The sequence below is a fragment of the Dendropsophus ebraccatus genome, chromosome 2 (genome assembly GCF_027789765.1).
Source record: "Dendropsophus ebraccatus isolate aDenEbr1 chromosome 2, aDenEbr1.pat, whole genome shotgun sequence".
Classification (NCBI taxonomy): domain Eukaryota; kingdom Metazoa; phylum Chordata; class Amphibia; order Anura; family Hylidae; genus Dendropsophus; species Dendropsophus ebraccatus.
This window is the reverse complement of record NC_091455.1, coordinates 104,241,134-104,266,908: the sequence shown is the minus strand read 5'-3', so window position 1 is coordinate 104,266,908 and position 25,775 is coordinate 104,241,134. Positions and strand designations below refer to the sequence as shown.

At 41.7% G+C, this 25,775-nt stretch overlaps 1 protein-coding gene across 3 annotated transcripts in view; it reads left to right on the top strand.

Moving 5' to 3' along the window:
- The window catches only part of RELCH (RAB11 binding and LisH domain, coiled-coil and HEAT repeat containing), a 107,160-nt gene that overhangs the window by 66,000 nt on the left and 15,385 nt on the right, over positions 1 to 25,775 (top strand). Inside the window, exons 19-28 of one of the 3 annotated variants that reach the window (XM_069958128.1) lie at positions 7,994 to 8,042; positions 8,866 to 8,945; positions 9,349 to 9,455; positions 10,969 to 11,068; positions 17,461 to 17,543; positions 17,706 to 17,769; positions 19,157 to 19,295; positions 19,678 to 19,794; positions 20,940 to 21,028; positions 23,240 to 23,310. In XM_069958128.1, coding sequence (XP_069814229.1) covers positions 7,994 to 8,042; positions 8,866 to 8,945; positions 9,349 to 9,455; positions 10,969 to 11,068; positions 17,461 to 17,543; positions 17,706 to 17,769; positions 19,157 to 19,295; positions 19,678 to 19,794; positions 20,940 to 21,028; positions 23,240 to 23,310 — 899 coding nt within the window. Of the gene's footprint in view, positions 1 to 7,993; positions 8,043 to 8,865; positions 8,946 to 9,348; positions 9,456 to 10,968; positions 11,069 to 17,003; positions 17,087 to 17,460; positions 17,544 to 17,705; positions 17,770 to 19,156; positions 19,296 to 19,677; positions 19,795 to 20,939; positions 21,029 to 23,239; positions 23,311 to 25,775 lie in introns of those variants that run through there. The other 2 variants (XM_069958129.1, XR_011361685.1) reach the window with 2 other exon arrangements.

Below are 25,775 nucleotides of genomic sequence, written 5' to 3'. Positions count from 1 at the left end.
GACTATATCCATGTTTTCCACATAGCCTAAGGGCTTTATCCAAGTTCAGCAGCCACCGCTAATCAAATGCCGAAAGTTCGGGTTCGGATCGACTCGAGCATACTCGAGGTTCGCTCATCTCTATTTAACAACCCACTGCCAAAATACTGTTCTGTGCTGTGCTCCCATTGACATTCGGATTGTAATGTTATGTCAGTTGTTGTTGTGATTATAAAGGAAGTTTGCAAAAAAAATTTTTCTTGTTAGGCTTGCTTCACACTGAGTTTTTGCAATCCATTTAACATATACGTTTATTGAAAACAATGGATGCAATTGTGTGTCATCCGTTTTCGATCCGCTTTTCCATTGACTTCCATTATAAAAAAAATAACTGATGGGGGGGCGTGGCCTAACCAGCGATGTGAGCGGCTGCATGTCTTAGCGCTCCTGCCTAAGTATCCGACAATTATCCTTCTCCCAGTGCGATTCCTGGCATTGTCTGCCAACTTGTGGCTTCTTCTTACCCTCTGGACGTGAGCGACCGAGATTAAAGATGCGAGGAAGCACAAAGTCCCGCACCAGGACCGGGAAAGACACGGGCAGCTCCACGCCAGTGAAGCAAGATGGCGCCGCGGCTCCGGACCGCATGAGGGAGGTGGCGGCACGGCTTTCACCCTTCATACACAGTGCGGAGGATCGTCCGGGTGAGTCTGGGACAGTGTCCTCGGCGGAGTGGACAGAGGACTCCCTGGGATCGGAGGGGAACCTCCATGATATGCCTGTAAATCCACCGCGCGCCCTACAAGATGGCGGGCGGGAAACTGTCTGTACAGCTGAGTCCCCGCCGCAGCATGGAGCGGTACAGATCGCAGAGCCCACACTGAAGGACGTTTACTCTGTAGTCCTGGCTCTCAATAACAATGTGGGTTCCATTAAGGAGGAAGTGTCCCTGATAAGACAGGACTTAAGGAAAACTAATGATCGGATCACTGAAATGGAGAATAGAGTGGGGGAGCTAGAGGATAAGGTTCCTCCTATGGCTAGAGATTTAAAACGTGTTATCCACAATGTCTCGTTGCTCATCTCTAAATCTGACTATCTAGAAAACCGTCTGCGTAGAAGCAACCTACGTCTTATCGGTGTGCCAGAAAAAGTTGAGGGGAAAGACGCCAGCGCTTTCTTTGAAAAATGGCTGATTGAGAAATTTACTGCTAATGTCCTCTCCACACTGTTTGCCATAGAGAGAGCTCATAGAGTGCCTACTCGAGATCCACCACCAGGGGCTCCCCCACGCCCTATCCTGCTGAAAATCCTCCATTACAGAGATAGGGATGCTATCCTCAGAGCCGCCCGTGACCATACTGACCTCACTATTAACGGGAACCGAATATCCATCTTTCCGGATTTCTCCATAGAAGTACAAAAGAGGCGAGCTCAGTTCTTGGACGTTAAGAAGAGATTAAGGGCCCTACATGTTATCTATTCCATGATTTACCCGGCGAAATTGAGAGTTGCTGCCCTGGGAACTACGCATTTTTTTGACTCACCACAAAAAGCTGCAGAATGGCTAGATGACAACGAGGCCAAACTTCGGCGCAGCAACTCGACCACTTGAATCCTGATGCACTGACTTGCACATCCTAGGAAGAAGCGACATGGTTGCTAGGAATGAGGAGAGCAGGGTCTTTTTTCCCCTCCTCTGGTTATTTTCTTCTTTTTGCTTGTTGCGGTAACTTGCCCTCCTGCTAAGGAGCACTGGAGACCTGTTACATATTATTGTTTACTGTTGGCGGGAACTTAAGATTGTTTCCCCCTTTTTTCATCTTAGTTCTTGCAGCATTTCACTTAGGGAAGTACGCTTCCTGTTTTTCACCAGGTACCCAGGCTGGGTTTTTGGGTGCCCCCAGGCCTCTGGCTCATGAGGCAATGTCTTTGGTTCTTGTATTTTTGTTTTGTTTTTGTGTTGTGGTTGAATGTCCATGTCTCGTATGTCCCTACTTACTCTATCCTTGGCCGCTTCCCCCCCTGTGCTGACGGGTCTGAGCATATCATTTTCTACCTGATATTAATATGGCTAACAATTGTCATGTAGTGGCGTGGAATGTGAGAGGCATGGGCGACGCAAATAAGAGGTGCGCAGTTTTTAATGTATTAAAAGATTTTCAGCCGGGAATTTTGTGCCTCTCGGAAACGCATATGGTCAAGGAAACATTGACACATCTCGCCCGGAGGTGGGCGTCCCACGCCTACCATTCGGTCTACTCTACTCATGCCAGGGGTGTATCTGTTCTAGTGCATAAGAATGTCCCTTTTGTGTGCCACTCCTCCCATGTGGATTCTGACGGTCAATACGTCTGCCTGCATTGCACTGTACATAGAGAAACACTAATCCTGGTCGCTCTTTATATACCGCCACCCTATAATGGTACTGTCCTTAAAAAGATCATTAGTGTGTTGTCCACCCTCCCTGATCTACCCACATTACTGGTAGGGGACTTTAATAATTGCCTGTCCCCAGATTTAGATAGACATGGCCCTCACGCCGGTACCTATACAGGGGGCCCCACTCCTTTGGCCCGTACCCTAGCGGAGGTGGGTTTGTGTGATCTTTGGAGAATCAGAAATCCTGACACTCGCCAATTCTCCTGCTATTCTAGTTCGCACAGATCCCTCTCGCGAATTGATCTTGCAGTGGGCACCCCCTGTCTGCTCTCCAATATATGTACCCTGGAATACTTACCTAGAAGTGTTTCCGATCATTCGCCTATACATATCCATTTACAGTGGGGAGCGGGGAGGGGACTTGGAAAAGGGAACAATTGGAGGCTAAATCCTTTCTGGCTAACTTTAGTTGATACCGGGGATGTTGTGAATAATGAACTGAGGGAGTTTTTTGCTTCCAATGGGGGGACTGCGTCTACAGCGGTGGTATGGGACACCATGAAGGCCTACACAAGGGGGATGTACATACAAAAGATTAGTAGATACAAGTCCAAAGCGCGTGAAGTGGAGACAGCTTACAGGAATAGAGTTACGGAAACCGAGATAGCATATGTGTCAGATCCTAGCCCTAGCTCCTTGACAAATTGGGAAGAAGCGCAAAAATTGTTAAAGGACCACTTGTTGCATGTAGCAGAAGATAGACGCTTCTTCACTAAACAAGCATTCTTCCATGAGGGTGAAAGTGCTGGCCATATGCTGGCTATGATAGCCAAAGCGCAGGGGGGCTCCACGCACATTGCTAGACTGCAAGCTCCTAATGGGCAACCTTGTGTGTCGGACTTAGATATCCTTACCTGCCTCTGCAATTATTACAGAGATCTCTATACGTCCAAATTAGGATCTATAACTGGCCAGGATGTTGACAGATATGTCTCGGGTATCCCTCTTCAATCATTGTCGGATGCGCAGAGGGAGTTGCTGGATGAGCCCTTGTCCTTGGAGGAGATTGAGTTGGCGGTTCGCTCTCTCCCCAATGAGAAGGCTCCAGGGGGTGACGGCCTGCCGGGAGAGTTCTATAAGCTTCATGGTGAGGTTTTGCTCCCCCACCTGTTGGATGTATATAAGGAAGCGTTCCAGACTGGTATACTCCCTCCCACAATGAGGGAAGCTATAGTAGTGGTGATCCCGAAACCGGGAAAGGACCCGGTGTGCCCGGACTCCTATAGACCCATCTCACTGCTGACAGCAGATGTAAAAATTCTAGCGAAGGTCCTTGCCAGTCGCCTGTCTAGAGTTGTCTCGAGTTTGATCCATGAGGACCAGTCGGGATTTATGCCTAATAGAGCAACCTCACATAACCTTAGACGTTTATACCTTAATATTCAGGCGCATGAGCGGTCGGATGGCCATGCGGCGGTGGTCTCACTCGACGCTGCCAAGGCATTTGACAGCGTCGAGTGGGAATTTCTGTGGGCGGTGATGAGGCGCATGGGGTTTGGGGAGGGCTTTATGCAATGGGTGAGGTTGCTCTACACTGATCCTAGAGCCAGGATAAGGGCAAATGGAGGATTGTCAGAGAGTTTCTCACTGTTCAGGGGCACGAGACAGGGGTGTCCCCTATCGCCCCTGCTGTTTGCGATTGCAGTGGAGCCCCTGGCCTGCCTGATTAGACAATCCACAGATATAGTGGGATTCCCCTGGAGAGGTGGGGAGGAGCGCATATCGTTGTATGCTGACGATATGTTGTTGTATACAGATGACCTAATTGCCTCTATTGACCCTATAATGTCTATTATCACTAATTTTGGCCGTCATGCGGGACTTGCTATCAATTGGGGAAAATCGGTAATTATGCCCCTGAACCCACCCCTGCCAGAACATAGCCTTGACCATGTTCCTTTGCAAATAGTAAACAGATTTAAGTACCTGGGAATAGTTGTTACCCCACACACTAAAGACTATCTCTCTGATAACCTCCTCCCCCTGATTTCCAGGATTATTAATAAGGTGGATGCGTGGTGCAGGCTTCCCCTGTCTGTTGTGGGAAGGAGCAATCTCCTTAAAATGGTATTGATGCCACAGGTGTTGTATATACTACATAATTCACCATTGTGGATTCCGAACAAACACTTTAGACGCCTTAATACTATTTTTAGAGAGCTTATTTGGAAGAAAACAGCTGCTAGGATAAAACTGGAAACATTGCAGCGAGGTAAAGATAACGGTGGTTTAGCCATACCTGACCCATATATTTATTTTTTAGCGGCTCAACTACAACACATGAAGGGGTGGGGACAGAGGGATGGCCTGGGTATTTCCGGAAGATTGGTCTGTTGGCTTACCGGCCAGTCTCCCCCTCTGGGAGCTGTAGACTCAGCACTTACCAAAAGTGGGCAGAGGGTGCTTCCTACATTGCTTTTGATGGCTCGAGTATGGGAGAAGGTGAGGAATCTCCTGGGCATAGGAGATATGACAGTCTTCACGCCGCTCTGGCATAATCCTAGACTGCCGGAAGTGTTTAAACTAGAGGGTTTCTCACCATGGGGAAAGCTTGGTATCTATTTTGTTGATCAAGTTTGGAAGGAGGGAGGAATGGTTACCTTTGAGAAACTCAAAGACGATTTTCTTTTAACAAATAGAATGTTTTATCAATATCTACAATTAAGGCACGCCCTACAGGCGCAGAATGGCCTCGCTGCAATTAGTTTGGGCTCCCACTCCCTACTCCGGGAAACGGCCGATGGGGGCTCTACGAAGGGGGCCATCTCGATGGCGTATGGGGAGCTGCTCACTGCCCGTATACATGCACAGCCGCTGGCGGTACGGGAGGGGTGGGGTAGGGATCTGGGCACGCTGGACGATGCACAATGGGATGAGCTTCTCACTATGACACCGTCCCTATCCCTGTGTGAGGCGCAACGTATGCCTCAGTTGCTTTTACTGCATAGAGTTTATAAAACCCTGTATTTCCTACATAAAATTGGTTATAGGTCGACTTCCAGCTGTCAAAGGTGTGGGGAAAATGATGCTCACATTGTACATATGTTTTGGGCCTGTAGGGAGCTGGAGGTATATTGGAGGGGAATAATTACTCTTGTGAAAGATGTATTTGGTATTGCCTTACCCCTTGAGCCTGAACATTGTGTGTTGGGTCTTTTGGGAAATATCCAACCTGATGACTATACCGCTCTGGGAATAAAGCGCATCCTCTATCAAGCCAGGAAAACTATAGCCTCCAAGTGGACGCATACTGATCCACCGACGGTGACTGAATTTATCCGTAGAATGAATGTAGTGATTAGGTTGGAGAGAGGGGTATATATGAAGAGGAGATGTATAAAGAAATTTGAATGTATATGGGGAAGATGGGTGGATGCTCCTGGCTTGCCGTCACCTATATTGCATAAGATTTGTAGAAACCCATTCCAGATGCTTCTGAATGCGCTTTAATGTTACTACGCTATCCTAATGAGATGATATATGATAATACGTTGTGTGGCCTGTTCACCAATCGATGCACCATGCCGTACAGGAGGGAGGCGGTTAACTGTTCTGACTCAGATAAATGTTTATGAGACATGTACATGTTCTATTTTGTATTGTTTACTCTGATTTGTTCATACTACTTATGTTGCCATCAGATCTTATTCTTCCTATTACACATAGTGATGACGTGTTATAACGGATTGTATGACATTATTCCCAGTTGGTTCCTGCTATCTGGCTTACGATTTTGTATTTGCTTACGATATTCCAATTGTCATGGAAACTTTCTTTCTTGTCTGTTTGTAAGAAAAACCATAATAAAAATGATCTGATTAAAAAAAAAAAAAAAAAAAATAACTGATCAAAATGGATGCGTCTTTTTTAATGGACACAAAAGTAGTGTTGACTATGTTTTTCTGTCAGTTAAAAGCAACCAATTAAAAATGGATAAATTGAACGGATTGCAAAAACGCAGTGTGATCTCAGCCTTATCGTGATTTTAAAGCAAAGCTATACTATACTGAAATCCAGGTCCAGTCTCCTGAAGGCAGCTTTTTAGTTTTGGGCTGGTTGAAATAAAAAGACTAAACACACGAAGCCCGACCAGTACAGTGTCACGGCTCAATGCGTCCATCAATCACATGACTACCTTCTCTGTGAGCTCACGTGACTTGGGAAACACCGGACTTCATATGTTTAGACTCTTTGAGAAAAAAAAAAGTCAGAAAACAGGAAGTGCTGTGTTTTTCATGGTAACTTAAAAAAGAAATTCATGTAAATTACAAACTAGCTTTATATCACATCTACTTTTGCTTTAGAAAGTTATAAACGACAGAGACACTTTAAAGAATTAATGTGGCAATGGCGTTTCAGATTTTAGAATACAGACCGTCACAGAATAATACCATTTGGCATCATCTGACATGTCCCAGCAGCATAAAACCACAGCATACATGTGTCTCAAAACTGTTTGGTTGTTTGAGAGCCGGTCACCAAGTAAGTGCAGCCCAATCTATCAACATCATGTTACAGAGCAGGAAAAGCTGAGCGCACTGATATATGTCTTTGCAAGAAAAGATTTATTATAACTTGTATTTTAATATTTGTTTATCTTACCGTTAGGAGTCTAGTGGGTGGACCTAATAAGTGAGTGGCCCATACAGGGAAGGCTGTGACTCCTAGGCCCACAAAGAGCAGAGATTAAAATGAATAAAATAAGTTATTTTCCTCAAAGAGATCTATCTGATCAATATCTCTATTGCATGATGTTGATAAATTGGGCTACATTTACATGAAAACAGGTTCCCTTTAAAAGTACACATGCTATGTACGGATGGCAGCTTCTTACTTTTTAAAGGGGTTTTTACATCTCAACTAACTTAGGGTACTATTACACCAAGCAATTTTCCGACGACTAACGATAAAAGATCTTAAACGGCCGCTAAGGCAAACGACCCGAAATCATTCGCCCAAGTACACAAAACGATGATCGTTATTTATGATCTTTCTTGCGGTCGTTCAGTCGTCGCTATTGTGTACGTTTCAGCTGTGAATTTTTATTCCTGCGAACGATGAGCGAACGATCAAACGATAAAAATAGCTCCGGATCCTATTAAACGATCAACGATTTCTCCTTGGTCGTTTAATCGTTGCCTGCTATTACACAAAATGATTATCGTTGAAATCCGAACGATTTAACGATTTTTCGAACGATAATCGTTCCGTGTAATACCACCCATAGGTAAACTTTTCGGGCAAGTTAAATATTTTTGCCTGGCTGGTGTGTGTGTGTGTATATATAGCTGCTTATACAACAACCAGACCACTGCTTTTAGAGCAGAGTGGTGGTCTAGAACTTAGATGACCTGCTGTCAACATTGGGAGAGAGGCAAGTTTGCTAAATGAATTTTATATTTAAAATTATCTAGCTAGAAGAGGCCTACAACTTTAACTGTTATTTGAGATGGTAACATCCCTTTAATTTGGTATTCTTGTTTAATATGGTGTAGTGATACAACTCTAGTAAAAATGCTAGCAAAAATTTTTTTACTGCTAGTAAAAATATTTGACTTTAATATCATTTTAGGTAAAGCCACAGTTCCAGGAAATTTTAAGGCTGTCTGAGGAAAATATTGGTAAGTCTTTATGCCATTGCAGTAAAACATTAAAACTATGATGTAAGCAGCCACTTAAAGGGAACTAATCAGCATGATTGTGCTTATATGGTTTCCAGCTGCACAATATAGAGTTTTAAGTTTTTTATATGAATAGATTGGAGCCAGCACTAGGATGCCGGTGCTGTGTTCCTTGTCTTTGAACAGCAGCCTGTTTCTCGCGCAGTTCTATTCCCAGGCACCTGCCCGGCCTCAAGCACCGGAGGAGGGCCCTCTGGGAATAGACTGGCGCTGTGCGCGGGAGTCGGGCGCCACCTCCAATCCATTTATATTAAAAAAACTTAAAGCGATGTACCTGATGATAAATTCGCTTTAATTATATTCTGTGATCTATTTCCATTTAACATGTTTATGTCTTATCAACCATACAAATCTAAATGAATTACATGTGGTTTTTAGGGCAGGTTTGATTTTGTACACTGTAAAGATTTAAATGAAAGGTGAAAATGGAAGCAGAGTTTTATCTGCTGCATCTGGATGGGGTTTTGTGATCCCCCATCCACATGTTTTGTACTGTAAATTGTCACTGATTTCCTGTTCAGAATCCACACCAAAAGCCTGAAATGGTTCTGAACTCCTCCTGCTGAAATGGTGACTGTAAAAAATCATTACAGCTCTCACAATCTACATTGTGAACTACTACATTCAGTCATGCTCTATATTTCTTTTTTCTCTGGCAATTATTATTCTTTTAATTTTTTTAAACATGTCAGTTGGATACATTATCATTGTAAATGGTTGTGTGTTGCTATATATGTAAAACATCTGTTCAAATTTCTCTTAGATTCCACAGCTGGTAATGGGGTTCTCACAAAAGCCACAGTCCCGATCTATGCTACGGGAGTGCTAACATGTTACAATCAGGTAAGTGGGCTATCGTGAAAGTGAGCATCGTTCATCACTGAATAAATAGACAGCACTAGAGATGAGTGAACCTCGAGCATGCTCGAGTCGATCCGAACCCGAACTTTCGGCATTTGATTAGCGGTGGCTGCTGAAGTTGGATAAAGCCCTAAGGCTATGTGGAAAACATGGATATAGTCATTGGCTGTATCCATGTTTTCCAGACAACCATAGAGCTTTATCCAAGTTCAGCAGCCCCCGCTAATCAAATGCCGATCGTTCGGGTTCGGATTGACCCGAACCCGATTCGCTCATCTCTAGACAGCACGTCATGTGTATTAGTTGCCAGTTTAGCAGATCACCTTTCTTAGTCCATGGCTATCATCAGCTGTTTTTTCACAGTTGTTTTGTTTTCTGTTTTCAGGAGGAAGACCGCAAACTGCTTGTTGGTTTCCTTGAAGATGTAATGACTATGCTGTCTTTATCTCATGCTCCTCTAGACAGTCTTAAAGCCTCTTTTGTGGAACTGGGGTAGGTAATTCTTTCAGGGCTATCTGGCACCAATATAAAATAACAATCTCTTCTTTAGGTACAGAACATAAAAATAATTTTAAAAAAGTTGTCTAGACTATTTGTATAGTAGACTATACAAATATGAAAATATTTTTTTTTTTTTTTTTTACATTAATAAAGGTTCAAAAACACTACTAAACTTTTGTTAAGGAACCCAATTTTATAGCCGAAATGAAGATTTTATCTCCTTTTGGTGGAACTGACAAGCCTGTGCATTAGACAAAAATCCCATTGGTTTCAAAGGCATGTGTGTAATGTTTTTTTTTTTTTCTTTTCTGGCATTGCAGGAAAGTTGAACACTCTTTTTGGCCATTCCTTACATCAACTACATCCTGTCCCTTTTTCTGCCTATCATTGACGGTCTCTTCAATGCAGGATAAGAATTGTCCAAAGTGTTCACTTGCCTTGTTTGATCAGCATAAGCAAAAGCATTGCAGAATGCTCACTGAAATAGTTTGCTCAGTTAAGCACAGATATTTTCTTGCATAAACAGCACCCCCCTTATTCTCAGATTGTGTGTGGTATTACAAATCAAGAGAGTTGCAAAAGCGAAGATGAGTTTTGCTGTTTCTGGAAGATAACAGCCATTCTTTCAAATCAAGTGGTGTCAAAAGTGCCAGAGATTTTTAATTTATTTTTATTTAAAATTTTCCAGTCTTACAGTACTTATCAGTTGCTGTATGTCCTGCAGGAAGTAGTATATTCATTTCCCACTACCACTTTCATACCAAGAGAGCAGACACCCTTCTTTGAGCCAGGGTCACACACAAAAAAAGAAAGGGGGGAAAAAAAATAAATATATATATATATATATATATATATATATATATATATAAAATATATATATAAAATATATATATATAATATGTTTTTTTTAAATAGAACTACAAGATTGATTTTAACTTTTGAGTGACAGCTACAGCCCACAAGATTGCAGAGAGCTCAGGGTGGACTTGGGACATCTCAATAGTTAACATAAATCTTGTAGCGTTACAAAAAGAACCAATGTAGTCCTGGCCTTAGCTTAAAATTCCTTCATATAATGTTTATGAATGGTTTTATAAGCCAGACAACCCATACAGACAAGACAAGCATCAACTTTTGGTAAAAAAATAGCTTTTTATGTATTCCAACCATGAGGGAACATAAAGAAAATAAATGTCTATAGTATCACTAGCAGAACAAGGCAGATATATTTGTGCAGCAGTTTGTGATGACTTGTGAATGTACTCTTCCTTTGATGGGTATTGATGATTTCCCCACACTGTGACCCGTATTTATCATTTTGTCTGGGACAAAAATGTGTGTGTTTCTTTTCCTCTGGTGGGATAGCAACCAATCTTGGCTCATTTTGAGAAACCAAAGCTGAGCTGTGAGTGGTTGCTGTCTGAGAAAAATCTCACACGTGACATATTGATAAGTCTGCGTCTGTGTGTTTACTAGGTAATTAATAGATTTTATTCCTACATAGGACTAATCCGGCATACCATGAGCTGCTGCTAACCGTGCTTTGGTATGGGGTTGTCCACACATCAGCACTGGTACGATGTACTGCAGCAAGAATGTTTGAGGTTAGTTTTGGGGGGGAATTACATGACTTGTTATGTTACTATGTCTTGCCTTACTATGTTTCTGGTGCTGTGAGATGGAGCAGAAAGAGTATGTAAACTAAGCAAACCTATATGATTTGATGCTTATGCTATTATTCAGTTGGGAATTTCTGTCTTTGATGGGAATGATTTTCCAGGATCTGGGATTTTCTCATAGTGACAGTGTGATGCTCTTACCACCATAGTCCTTACTGGTTTTAAGATGTTCCTTCCATTTAATAACCAGACTAACCACCTTTACCTTCTCTTACCTTGCATTCTGTTTACAACTTTGCTCACCTTTCTTTATAGGATGAGTGGTTATTTTTATATGATTATTTACACAGAGAGTCCTAATGTATCACAGAGGGAATTGTGGAAGTTTTTAGGCTAGCGCAGATGCCTGGCAAATAAAGTGTGGTGTACTATGTGAGAGAGAACACAAACTACAGTGCAGTATATTAAATAGTTAACTAACGGGGCAAATTAGACATGACATAGAATAACAGAGGAACGACACACAGAGCTATAAGAAAAGATGCTCCAGAATTGGCACTAGTATTTACTAAAACAGACAGGCCAGGAGTGTCCACAAGTGCTTCTTTTTAGGGTCTGTTCACACGTACAGACTTGCAGCTAAAATCTCGCAGCGAGATCAGCTACGAGTCAAGGTCCTGGCAGGTCCCAGTACCTCCCGCTCGGCTGTCTGTATATACATTACGTCTCTCCTGCACGGGTCCCGGCGTCCTGCTCTCCCTCCCAGCCAATCAGTGGCTGGGCGGAAGAGCAGGAAGCCAGGACCCCATGCAGCAAGGAGAGAGGTAATGTATATACAGACAGCTGAGCGGGAGCCGGGCGGGAGCAGGGGTTAAAGGACAACTCCTACGAAAATTTTTTTTAGCTTATTTAACACACATTACAAAGTTATATAACTTTGTAATGTGGTTAAATACCCGGTCTGGCCCCCTTCCTCCACTTTCGAACCCCCGACCCCCCGCCCGGAAGTTAAAGAATATATACATTACCTATTACGATCGTCACGGTCCTCTTCTCCCGGGCGGCATCTGGTGACGAGCAGGGGGCGGTCCGGGTCTTTTTCCTCCTCGGCGTCTTCATAGAGAGTGAATGGGACGGAAAAGGCTGCTGGTGCACATGCGCACCAGCAGCCTTTTCATTGGCTGGAGCGCATCACATGGCTTCCAGCTTGCTCGGCCCTGATTGGCTGAGGTTGCTGGAAGCCATGTGATGCGCTCCAGACAATGAAAAGGCTGCCGGTGCGCAAGCGCACTGGCAGCCTTATCCATCCCCAGGACCCGGAAGTCAGAGACATCGCTGGACGGCGGTGACGGTGAGGCGGACGGCGGACGAATGGAGTGGTGATCGTCACCGGAGGGATGGTGAGTATGGTGTCTGTGTGTGTCTGTGTTTTTTTTTTTTGGGGGGTGGTCCTGCGGGAGTTGTCCTTTTAAGGGGGCAGCTGCATTACATACTTTTATGTAGTACTGGGACCTGCCAAGGCCTTGACTCGTAGCTGATCTCACTGCGAAACTCGCAGCCAAATTTCAGCTGCGAGTCTGTACGTGTGAACAGACCCTTAAGTGATTTTTATACAGTAAGGCTAGATTCACACATGACTGATACACAGTGGATTTCACGCTGCGAGTTTGCAGTAAAGTCCGCTGTGAATACCTTAACTGTCACTTTCAATACAAATGCATACTTGCAGCGGACTTGTTGTCCCACTGTGAGTATTTTAAAAGGCAGCCCCCTCAACCCCCTGCGGCCCGGTGCATACATTACCAATATGCGATTTGGCTTGCTTTTGGGGCTCCCGGCGTCTGGACGTGGGCAGCACACTAATTGGCTGAGCGGGTCATTCAGACGCCAGTGACCCCAGAAGCAAGCCGGATAGCGTACCGGTAATGTATGCATCGGGCTGAGGGGGGTAAAGGGGGCTGCCTTTTACTTACTTGCTGCGTCCCATTTTAAGGGTTTTTCCCGCCAATAGCATTCATCACCAATCAGTTAATAATCATCTGATTTATTCTGCTGATAGACAAGTAGTGTTGTTGATGGGAAACCCCTTTAAATTGTACTGACTTGTAAATGCATTAAAGTGATAGTGTCACCTTCCGTACCCTATGTGCAGTTCTCCACACCATCCTCAAGCTTAGATGCTGCACATTCAATATATACCTGTATAACACTTGTCTGTCTCTTCTTTCTGCTCTAAAATCACTTAATTTTATCAGTGGACAGTGTCACCTAAGTGGGGCTTCATGGCAGACACTCTACCCACCTGGGAGATGGAGCCCAAGTGCCACAATCCATATAGGAGAGGGCCCAAGTGGTGAAGCCCCACCTAGGTGACACTGTGTTTTGATGAAGTGAGGCGATTTTACAGCAGACCAGTGTTATACTGTTATATCAAATGTGCAGCATCTAAGCTTGTGGCTCGTGTGGAGAACTGCACATAAAGTAAGGGGGTGACAATATCATTTTAATATCATGGAGGTCCAGGTAAAAAGGACATCAATGTTTTGACGAGGTTGATCATGATTGGAAGGCTTTTTTCCTGAGAACGAGTGACCCATGTCTGTGGGTTGTATCTGCTGTTAAAGGTGGTCACACACCTTCAATAACTGATGCTCCTCCTTTCATTTTGCTTGTGTGGGTCCAACATAAATCCTGGACATAGACAATTAACCACCACCCTAGTAGAGCATGTGATATTGTGTTACCCTAAATTTTGCTTTGCTTTGTAGTATCCGGAAAATCCATGGCTGTTTTGATGTTCGGACAGGTTACACATATCTCACATGAAACCCAGCCCTACCTAGGCTAGGAGGTGATTGTAACACCAATCATTATTTCTAGGCTGTACTAGTCTGTAAAAATACCTGTCAGTATTCTCTCTATTTGTGCAGCTTATGTCTCACATAACAAAATATATATATATCTATCTGCTTAAGATTAAGGTCATGCAGATCTACCATATAAGATGTTTCAGTCCTATCCAGGCCTTACAGTTGAACACAAGCAATACATTTCACAAAGTGGAAGAGAGTTTGGTTAGATTGGAACAGCAGTCATTGCAGCCCCTTGTGTTTTCTGATAGCTGTATGGGGAGTTGGTGTCCTTGACTGACATCATACTGATGTATTGATGTTCTGTGACTAAGGAATCCTTGTACTTTGTACTTGGCGTGAGACACTTCTAGGGGAGCCAGCGGGACTTTCCAAAGAACCTGTAAGTCAAGTTGGCTTTGTGTCTGGTATGAGAATATTGTATTAACATATAAGACATATTATAGAGATATTATAGCTAGTTCCGAACATCTCTAACTTAGGTAGTAAGACCATGTCATATACATTTAGAATTTATCACCTTGTTACTTCTAATATAGCAGAAATTATTTTCAGCAGCTGTGTTTTATCCTGCCAGTTGTCTATGAAAACATGTGCCTCTGTGTCCCCTCAGGCTAGTGATCACATGTCATACAAAAAGTAAAGTCCCTATTATACGGGGGGCCACGGAGAGGAGCAAACGAGTGCTCTCAGTGCTTGTTTGCTCCTTGTTCCTTGCTCGCTGCCAGAGCTATTACACGTGTCGGCAGCGAGCAGGTGAGTGCAGGGGGGCGCGCAGGGAGCTGATGGGGGCTGCCCGAGTGATCGCTAGATCATCAGGGCAGCCCATAGAAAATAGCAACAGTCTGCTGCTGCCGCCGCTGCTCCTGTTTTAGTCTAATGGTATATTAAGAGTATTAGCAAAGCATTGTACATTGCCAAAACTTATTTAGCATGTGACTAATGTTATACATAATAGAAAGATCCATATAATGCCTGATAAGGCTATGTTCACGTCAAATTTTCAGCCCCACGTTGGGCTACACTTTGGGAATCAATGAAAAAAGGATGCTGACGTGCAGCGTGGAGTGCGGCTGACAGCCCCATTGACTTGAGTGGACAGGATGGAGTCATTTTGTGACTATGTTCTGTCCATCTGCCTGACAGATTGTTTGTTCAGGACTTAAAAGCGTGGTCTTAAAAGCTTTCTGTATATGTCCAGCAAAACAACACAACAAAATTACTCTGTCCTGCCCATTTAAGTCAATTGGGCCCTTGGCTGCATGTCAGCATCCTTTTTTTAATTGATGCCCGATGTGGGGCTGAAAATGTGGTGTGAACATAGCCTAATTCTGATGAAGCTGGGAGGGGGAGAGCACGCACAATGAGATGTCGCTATTCCAAAAGTACTGATCTTTGGGTTTGGGTGGAAATTAGTTAAACTCCCCTTTAGGAATGTTTTATACTTACTCATACTTATACATACTTCTACTAACATAGGAATCTATGATGCTTTTAGTTTGGTTCATCAGACCCACAGTTAGAATGTGATTTTTTTGCAATAACACAGGCAAAAAGGCATCCATATTATGCTTGTCAGGAACAAACCATAGGCCTATCACACTCCTCGATAATCGCATAGCCAGGACTGCATGAACATCCCTAGCAATATTCGTGCAGTCCTTTGCTTTATTCAGCCATTGGCCATGCATCTCTATTTACATGGAGAGATGTGCAGCGACGGAAAGTTAAAGCTGAAAGACATCGATCAGCCGATGAGTCAGCTGATCACTGAGTCTATTACACTGGGAGATGCCCGCCTGATTTAGCATATAATCTCTCAGTGTAATAGGGCCTTAAGCTGTGAAATGTGAGATGTTGCAAAAAAACATTTGTAACCTTACAATATTTTACATATTGCCCTTTCTGTTGAGTGGGTAGGAATAAAGAAACATGGTAGTCACTTGGCATTTAGTATAGCGGCATATTCAGCTCAGATTCATATCTACAGGGATGAAATAATATTATAGTAGAAGTTTTGTCATAGAGACAACGCACCTAAGGAAACCACAAATGCATTTACTTTTATGTAATAAAATAACCAAAAAAGATGATACTCATTTTCTAAAATTTGAGACAGACTTGTGAGGTAATAGTTTTGCTGCTAGTTGTTGCCAATGACAAAGTCCCCATATTGTAATGGGTTCACAGAATATACAAAATATGATGACCTCCTTAACAGAGCCATGCGTCTCCCTGATCAACAGCCATTTAACAGCACTTTGGAATGGGAATTAGAGCTGACAGATTCCCTTTTAAGGCCACTTTTACATGTACCGCATTGCAGCGGGTTTCATGCTGAAAGTCCTGCAGCAAAATATGCTGCAATATGTTATCATTTTCTATGGCTCTACATTTTGAAAGTGGATGTTCATTCCGCTGTGAGAATGTAGACTCTGCCCACTTAACCCGCCGCTGCTGGGCTAATCATTACCTGTCCGCGCTTCCACCTGCTTCTCTGGCTCCCGACTCCCTTATGTCCCCGCTCAGCCAATCAGTGGCTGTGGCAGGACAGTGCACTGATTGACTGAGGGGGACTCCAGGGAGTCGGGAGCAATAGAAGCAGGTGGGAGCATGGACAGATAATGTATTAGCCCAGCAGCGGCAGATTAAGTGGGCAGGGTCTACATTCTCACAGCAGAATGAACATCCACTGCCAGAATGTAGAGCCATAGAAAATTACAACATAGAGCATTGCAGCGGATTTTGCAGTGAAATTCTCAGCGTGAAATCCTTTGCCATGTGGTATGTGTGAAACTAGCCTAAAGCTGTTCAGATATCTTCAATGTGTTTCTGAAGTTATTAGTTATTAGTTAAATGATATATTTGATATTGCTAACTTTGGTTCTCTAGATCTCTGCCCAATCTTTCCTTTTAGATTATGCTTTAGCATGAGAGTAGCTTTTAATCTTTGCATTTTGTTTCTCCCCCTTTCTCTCACTCTGTTGCCATTCTGCCTGCTCGCTCTCCTGTGCACCGTGCCATGGCTGTCCCTTGCTCCATCCAATCAGCTTTTGGTAAAGGGGGTGAATGAGACTTTGGTAGCTCAAAGAGTTGTCCCTGCTCTCATCACTCTGTCCAGCGATCCAGAAATGTAAGTTTCTTTGCCGCTTTAAACTTTTAAGCATCCTGACTATAGGAAATGCCCACCGGTTTGCTTTATTGGCAATGAAGATTCTATAAACTATTAAACAAAATTAGCTTTGTATCCGGTTATAACCATAAAGAATTGCACAAACTAAACTGGTGGTGCATATCTTACTTAAAACAGGATGCTTAATATTTTGACTAACCAAGTTTATTAAAATGGTGTCACAACATTAGTTGTGTACCTTTCCACTGCCTCTGACTATTATGGATTTAAATCAAGAGACCAAGTTTACTATCTGCCCATCCACAGTCACAGCTAGATAAGGTCTACATTCTTTTTACCAAGCAATTTTTTTATTGCATATTGACTGGTTACAGCTCATTCTCCGAGGCATGCAAGAATCCTTAATTGACAAGCGAGTTGCTCCGGCCCTTGTTACCTTGTCCAGTGACCCAGAATTGTGAGTTTCAATGACTGACTCTAGTTAATACTCCTATTTTGAGATTTTCTCTCCCTTCAGTAACTAGATTTAAGATCCAGTATATAGGTACTTTTTCATTGATTTTATACTTTCCAAGTGTGTTGCATTCAATACAAATACAAATGACCTTATCTGTTACAGTTCTGTGAGAATTGCTACCATCCCAGCATTTGGTACCATCATGGAGACCGTTACCCAGAGAGAGGTGGGTATGACTGGAAGCACAAGCTAAGTTCTTTAAATACAGTACATGTTGCTAGACGTGTTAGTGCTAAAAAATTTCCTTACAGTTATGTTGTATGATTAAAAGGATGATAGGAGCCATTCCTCAGATCGTATCTTATAACAACACAACAGAGGACGTCATTTGTCTAAGAATTATTTAGGAATGTCTCATGTGTTACACTCTATAGATTCACAGATAATTGTGTCAGTCTGATGGTATGACACCCTAAGGGAAAGTGTGATTAATCTCTGAAAGTCCCCAAACAGAAGAATAAACAAATGTTTACTACTTTGTTGTTGTTGTTACCATTGTTAATCTCTAATCTGTCTTTATGGATGTTTTCTTAGTGCATCAATGGTCATGTACAGAATGCAGTGTTCCAGCAAAGGCATGGTTTATATTATGCAAAATTCAAGGCCCCAATATTCAATAATCATCTAATTGCCATGCACAGGATATAAAAAATGGATAAATGCTGTTTAGGTTCAGTAGGTCAGGGTAGGATTGACAGAGCAAGTGTACAATTTTGTTTCATGCAAAAACTTTTCGGGAAGCCTCTAAGGGTATGTTCACACTACAAAATTAAGCACAGAATTTCAAACAACGCCCTTTCCATTGAGTCAATGTTATTGATCTGTGATCTGCTCAGAGCATTGACATGTCCTGACATGCTTGAAATTCTGCGCTTAATTCATAGTGTGAACATACCTTAATACTAGTACAGTATTTATAAACACCTAGGATACACCTGTATTTTGGTGTAGAAGTAACTAGCAGATCAGCAGGCGTATGACCCCCACCAATTCTGAGAAACTGAATCAGATGTCCTCTTAATCGATAGACCTATATGGCCAGCACTCCATTTATTCTCTATGGGACTTCTGAACTTTGCAGAGCACTGAGCTTAGCAATGTTGCTCCATCTCAAAATGCTGGCATCCAATACAATTTTTTGTGATAGGCACTGATGCTGGTGCTATGGATTAGTTCCTAAAATGTATTGGTGAAGAGAGTTACTGAAATTAGGTTGTGATCCCCATTATAGACTGGAATCTGAATGATGACATTATGTGTACTGCGGTACACAAAATGTTGGTTTTATAAAAGCAATGTGAAATGATAAAAATTCTGCTTAAGTGCAATGGACTATAGTAAAATCAGCTCAGCTGTGTACAGTAAAGTTTACATTTTGGGTGCATTTTCCCTTTTTTAGTCTGTTTGTCTCATTTAATTATAAGTGAATTCTATATGTCTCTAACCACAATGTTGCATAGCAGTCACAGATTGTCATTTACCAGTTGGCTTGTCAAACTAATGTACATGTTTTTTTCCTTGGCTGACATTTCATAATAATCCGTACATTGCAGTTACTAGAAAGAGTGAAAATGCAGCTGGCGTCTTTCCTGGAAGACCCCCAATATCAAGATCAGCACTCTCTGCAGATTGAAATCATCAGGACTTTTGGCAGAGTTGGACCCAATGCAGAGCCTAGGTTCAGAGATGAATGTGAGTGACTGTACCTGTCATAGTCGCAGACAGGCCATTAACATCAGGCAGTGTTTGCCAGCATCTCACTGGGAACTGCTGTGATTGTGCTTATCTCACAACAAAGGACTAGCTGTGTTCATATGTTTACATGCATAACACTTAGTGAAAATTGCTAGCAATTCTCAAAAGTATAAATATAAAACAGCTTCACCCCTGGTTAAAGCCTTCTGTTTGCCCTCAATAAAACAGGAACTTTGTTAAACTATTAGTTTATTTCTCTGGGCCTTAAGTTTTTCATAGAATGATACAATTGGCTTTTTTTCAAAGGGGGTATTGTAAAAGCATCCTAAATGGTAGAATAACATTCATAACTGTGTTGTCTTCTGTGATTGTCTTCTAGTTGTTCTTCCACATTTGCACAAATTAGCTTTGGTCAATAACCAACAGTCAGTGGATTCCAAAAGACTGGACATCGCCACTTACTTGTTTGAAGCTTACAGTGCTCTCTCCTGCTGCTGTATCCTTTTTGACGCATGTTACGTTAAACCACTATCATTTAAAAAAAAAAAACTGAATTGAAGCTTATTCATTCATTATATTATATTTATTATATACTGTTAGGGCTGCATAGAAAATAATACAGCCTATTCTCACCTACCATGCTCCTTTTTGGGGGTCCTCCTGTCACATCTTCAGGCCCCCCAAGCCTGTCTCAGCTCGCTTACCCAATAACTGTGGAACTGTTCCTCTTTAGTTTGTTAGTGGCTGTGCGGGCTGTCACTGCTGACACAAGTTAGTCTCAGAAGTCATGGACATAGCAAAAGAGCCCCGAAGAAGTGTGGTAGATGAGAATAGGCTGTTTATTTATTTATTTTGTTCAGCCCCAGCAATATATAAAAAATATGCCACCTCCTATATCCCTGTCGTTTGAAAAAACCTTTGCGATTCCACAGAAAAGTTTTTAATGGTTGGTATCTTGATGCTGAAACCCCCTACTGAGATTAGATTATGCAGGAAGAAGCACTCTGCCAGGCACTTCTTCCCCCCCATCTCTCTTTAGTGCAGGAAACTGGCTCCAGAGACCATCTGTAGAATCAGTCTCCTACAGTGAGGAGTGCGTTCTATGGCACCAGGTACAACTCTGTTAAAGCTTACAAGACAAGCTACAGTGTTAATAATCTGTCTTGCGCTACAGGAAAATAATGTTCTGTATTTGAGAAGTGTTGCCGCCACAAAACTTCCTGAACACTCCATTTAAAATTAGCTCAGTGAGTTGTGCAAGACTTTTGATGATGTCTGTATTATAAATGGTAGGCTTGTGCCTATAAAGGAGAAGTTCCACTGATGTGTCAATCAATAACTGCTTCCTTCCCGACACCTTCCTCTTTTGTTATCCTGCTTTAACAGTTTTTCTTTTTTTGTCTTCTCCACTGTCCGTTGTTGGATCTTTATGGTAAATGAGTTTAGTAACCTCACTGGTAGTGACAGAGAATGGGTTTTTACTACACTTCATTACACTTCCCCTCTAATTTATGTAACAGGAGTCATCCCAGCAAACAAGGTATTCTCATGTGGGATGTTTAAGTCTTATTAATGCTTGTACAGTATATTTAATAAACTGCAGAACAATATGTTTACAAGACCTTAACTTAAGTGCGTCAGTCATATCAGAAGAGTTAATGGTAAATCACTTTCTACCGGGTCTCAGGTGTCTGCGAGTTGATATGGAGCATTTGTCCCCTGAACATGAGGTAATCTTGGCATGTCTATCCCAAATCCCTTCAAATTTTTTTTTTAGCAGTCAAGAAGGTGCATAGGTCCATACAATAGACAATGACTGTGTGATACACAAATTAAAATAGTGAATGTTCTGCTGTACATGGTAGTGTTCTAACAGGTGGCATAGATATAATTAGCTATGCCAAATGGTATATGACTGTTCAGCCTGTGGTTATTGAAGGTGTATGACCACCTTAAGGTAGAGCCGCACAAAGGAGGAGTTGGTGCTTTTTGTTGTTTGATTGCACAAAGTTTTTATTCAGTTTACTTCTACCTGTTTCTGAGAAACTGACTTCCATATGGGTAAAAATATAATATCATTGGCTTCTAAGGTCTCTTAATACCATAGCTTTTCCCTTATGGGAACTGTAAATCTTTTATATTGTATAAATGTAATTCTGTTACACTGCATGGCAGTAGTGTCCCCTCGTGGCCCATCTGGTGTACTTACAGATTCTATCCAGGGGTACATTATCAGCCAGAAAGCTAAAAACTACATGTTGGCCTCTGGCCCCTGAAGAGGATTTGTGAAACAGGGTTGAAAAACAACAGTATAATGCCAGTAACAGGTTTGTTTAGCATATAAATGTTTCCCTTGATGCCATGAGTGTATGCTAGTATTACCATACATGAACACCGGTATTATATATTTTATTGATAAAAGAACTGTATGAAAATAATAATAAACTGACATATATATATATATATATATATATATATATATATATATATATATATATATATATAATGAACCTACCTCTTACGTCACTGATCACAGAGAAAACAAACCCTGGAAGTGCTCTCCATCCTCCTAGCCCTCAACCACAAAGCGCATTTCTCTCATGGGAGCTAAGCACTCTTAATGTTTACTGCTGTGGAGTACAAAGGGTCTCTGTTTTTTTTCCTTTGAGTTAATTGTCACTGTGACACAGTTAGATGAAGCCACATATTGCAGTTTTGCTGCAGCTATTTTTTTTTGCAGTTACAGTGACGTGTAAGTCTGTTGTGTCACGATCTTTGTCAGTCTATAGAAATTCTCTTCATGTTCTCCTCAAAAAAGTTATTCATCCTGAGTTCATCTTTTTGGCCCAGTATTTGGTGGAGTTATTGCACATACAGTATAAAAAGTAGAAGTGAGTCAGAGCTTGATAGTACAGTTACTGTTGACTTTAATACGTTGTGGGGCAGATTTACTATTGCAAATGCACCAAAAATAAAATGTTAAAGGACTTTTAAAAAGGGTTGTGGCTTAAAAATTGCACGTGTTTGTCAAATTTTATATTTTGACGTGAGAGATTGGAGCAATGTAAGCCAGTCAATAGGTGGTCTGCACTTTAGGAAGCACTAATCTAGACAGTTTAATGGTGCATTTACACAGAGAGCTTTATCTAACAGATTTTTGAAGCCAAAGCCAGGAACAAACTATAAACCGAGAACAGGTCATAAAGGAAAGACTAAGATTTCTCCTCTTCTCAAATACATTCCAGGCTTTGGTTTTAATAATCTGTCAGGCACAACAGGGGAGGAATTTTTAACAAAAGTGACTATAGGTTGCACAGTCATTTTCCACAGTATTTGATTTTGCAACATTATTGCAAATGCAGTTGAAAAAAATAATCCGCTGTCTTCCACACATCTCCCCATGTAATGGGGGATGTGAGGCCAACAGCTGTTTCTGGTAAATCTGGGCTAATATTATCAAACATTAAATGTATCTAAAAGTTATATACCCAAAAAGAAAAAGAGGCTAGACACAACATTAGAGTGCACACCACAAATATCAGGTATCAAAAAATCTCAATTTTATTTAACAATACATCAAACACCTAAAACATCTAAAAGTTATATAGGCTCCAGGCAGGCCAAAAAATACCCTTCAGGTCTCTATTATACATTAGTATGGTACAAGTATGAAATAGTGTTTAGACTACTCTATATATAGGAAAAACATAGGGGAAAAAAATGATTCTATAAAAGTCTGTTGGTGAGATGCCACTGGCCTTTGTAATGTTCATTTAATATAAGCATCTTCAGCTTTTCATAAATTTTCATTGTTAGGCGTCCATCACAACCTTCATCTAACACTTTGGGCGCTTTTCCCAGTATTTATGCAATTTGAGACAAAAAGTGATGTCTTAATGAAGCCTTAGAAATAGAGGAAATTACATGTTTTTTTTTGTCAGGTTATTTTAAGCTCCATGATTAAAGAATGTGAGCAGAAGGTGGAAAACAAGACTGTCCAGGAACCTCAAGGGTAGGTGCCAAAACTATTTTGTTTTGAAGTGCTTTTGTCATCAGAACAATGAGCTAATCCCTCATGTCTTTGTAGCTTTTGTCAAAACTGCTTCAGAATAACTTTGTACATCACTTAAGGCCCTATTACACTGAACGATTATCGGCCTTACTTGGTCGATTGCTGACCATTCAGACCTATAATCATTTACTGTAATAGCACATGTTGAAAAAACGTGATATGTGCATCAACTGTCTGCTGTACGTCGCTTCATTTTTTAGGAGTGGTGGCGGCAGACCATCACTGACTTCAATGGGCTGCTCCCTACTCGCTGTCTGCACATTTAATAGCACAAGCAGGGAACAAGAGGGAAGCGAGGGCTGAGCTGAAAGGTCGAGGCTCCCTTCCCCTGGAACATGGAGCTGTGTAATATGGCCTTTAGTTGAAATGAATGGTTTTCAGGTCAAAACTAGAGATGAGCGAACCTGGAGCATGCTCGAGTCGATCCGAACCCGAACTTTCGGCATTTGATTAGCGGGGGCTGCTGAACTTGGATAAAGCCCTAAGGCTATGTGGAAATCATGTATATAGTCATTGGCTGTTCCATATTTTCCAGACACCCTTAGGGCTTTATCCAAGTTCAGCAGCCCCCGCTAATCAAATACCGAACGTTCGGGTTCGGATCGACTCGAACCCGGTTCGCTCATCTCTAGTCAATACACATTGATGATCTATTCTCTGGATAATCCATTAATGTCTGATGGGCAGTGTGCAGACATCTGGCACTCCTGCATATCTGCTGCAGGTCTTCTCCCATTCACTTTAGCAAGTCCTGAGGATAGGCTATCAATGTATAATGCCTAAAATACCCCCTTAAGCTAGAAATGTACCTGTCATTTAAAGAAACAATAGTATAAAACTCATCATACATTTTGAGTCTTTTGTATTTATTTATGGACCGTTCAAGTGGCCCAGCTTCTCCTAAAGACTAAAACAAAAGTTCATATTTGATGTTCCAGAGATACAGATTTTACTATTGGTTGACTAATTGTGCTTTTCCCTGAATATAAAGATGAACAGGAACTTCATTGCAGTGTTATGATGTTATTTTATATGTGTTTGCCAGATAGCGCTCCATTTTTGGACAGGAAAGCTGCACCTTTCTTTTTTTTCCAATGTTTAATACATTTCCAATAAATCTTCTACTGGGCCCTTCAAGGACTATTGTTTTATCTTCATTATAAGCTGTGGGGACTTCCCTCCTGTATTAACACAACAGATTCTAAACCATGACCTATCTGGAATTGATTTAGATGTCTTAGTGGTCAGGTATATGACCATATCAACATTTAATATTTACTTTTTGTTTTGTCTTACTTTTAGTAAAGCTAAACTTTTACATTTGCTCAGTTTTATTTCCTTTTATACAGTTAAACTGTGCATTATTTTACCTAATTTGTTAGACGGCATTCACAGGTACATGATCCACAGCACGTTTGATGCTGCAGACTTGAAGTTGGCAATTTGATGCTGCAGATACCAATGTAACTAAACTTAACACAGCATCAAATCCGCTGCAGATCCTGTATATGTGAATGCACCCTCAAAGTGAACCTGTGAGATGCAATTTATGTTCCAAACTGCTGACACTATTAGATAGCTGTTAGGTCAAGGAGACACATGGTGCCTTTCATGCTGCTTTTATTCCCAAGGTCCTGATCTGTTGCAAGCCATATTATCTGCTTGAAGGTATATGGGCAACTTAACAATGGCAGCAGTTTGGAATGTGAATTGCAGCAGACAGATCCACTTTAAAAGAAATGTCATCAGAAAGTGACTTATTGTTTAAATAAAGTTTTTGTGAGGAAAACCTATTTTTCAAAGTGTACTTGTCACCTCCTTTTTTTTGGTAAATCAATATTTATTAGGTTTTCCAAGTTATTGAACATCAAAAAGAGTAAACAAGCACATTGACTTACAAAAGTATCAGCATCACAACGGGTTGTAGCATAATAACGGTTATCAGTCTAAAGTAACTCCATAAGTGAGGTGTCCCTAAACCAACAAGAGTCACGTGTCTCTCCCAGCAAAAAGAAACTAATACAATGAGAGCTCATTACATAGCTCCATTCCCTCTCTCGACCTCTCATCCCAAGTGATGTACTTACAGGGAGGCGTGTGGCTGTCGTGAAATCTTTACAAACTATGGGACACCCCTCAGATGAATAACATCCATATATCCAGACACTGATGAACAACAATGAACATAAAACACACAGGACAACAGTAGAAAGAAAAAGCCTAAGAGACGAACAAAGAGAAAGAGGGCAAGGAAGGACAGGGGGAAGCTCCAAAAGCTCCCTGGGGGCACAGTCACGACGGTCGCGACATCCCATAGGACCATCGTGTCAACGGGAGGCCTCTCAGACCCTATTGTAACCACTGAGCAAAAAGGGGACCCTCTTTAAAGGACGTCCATGCCAGCC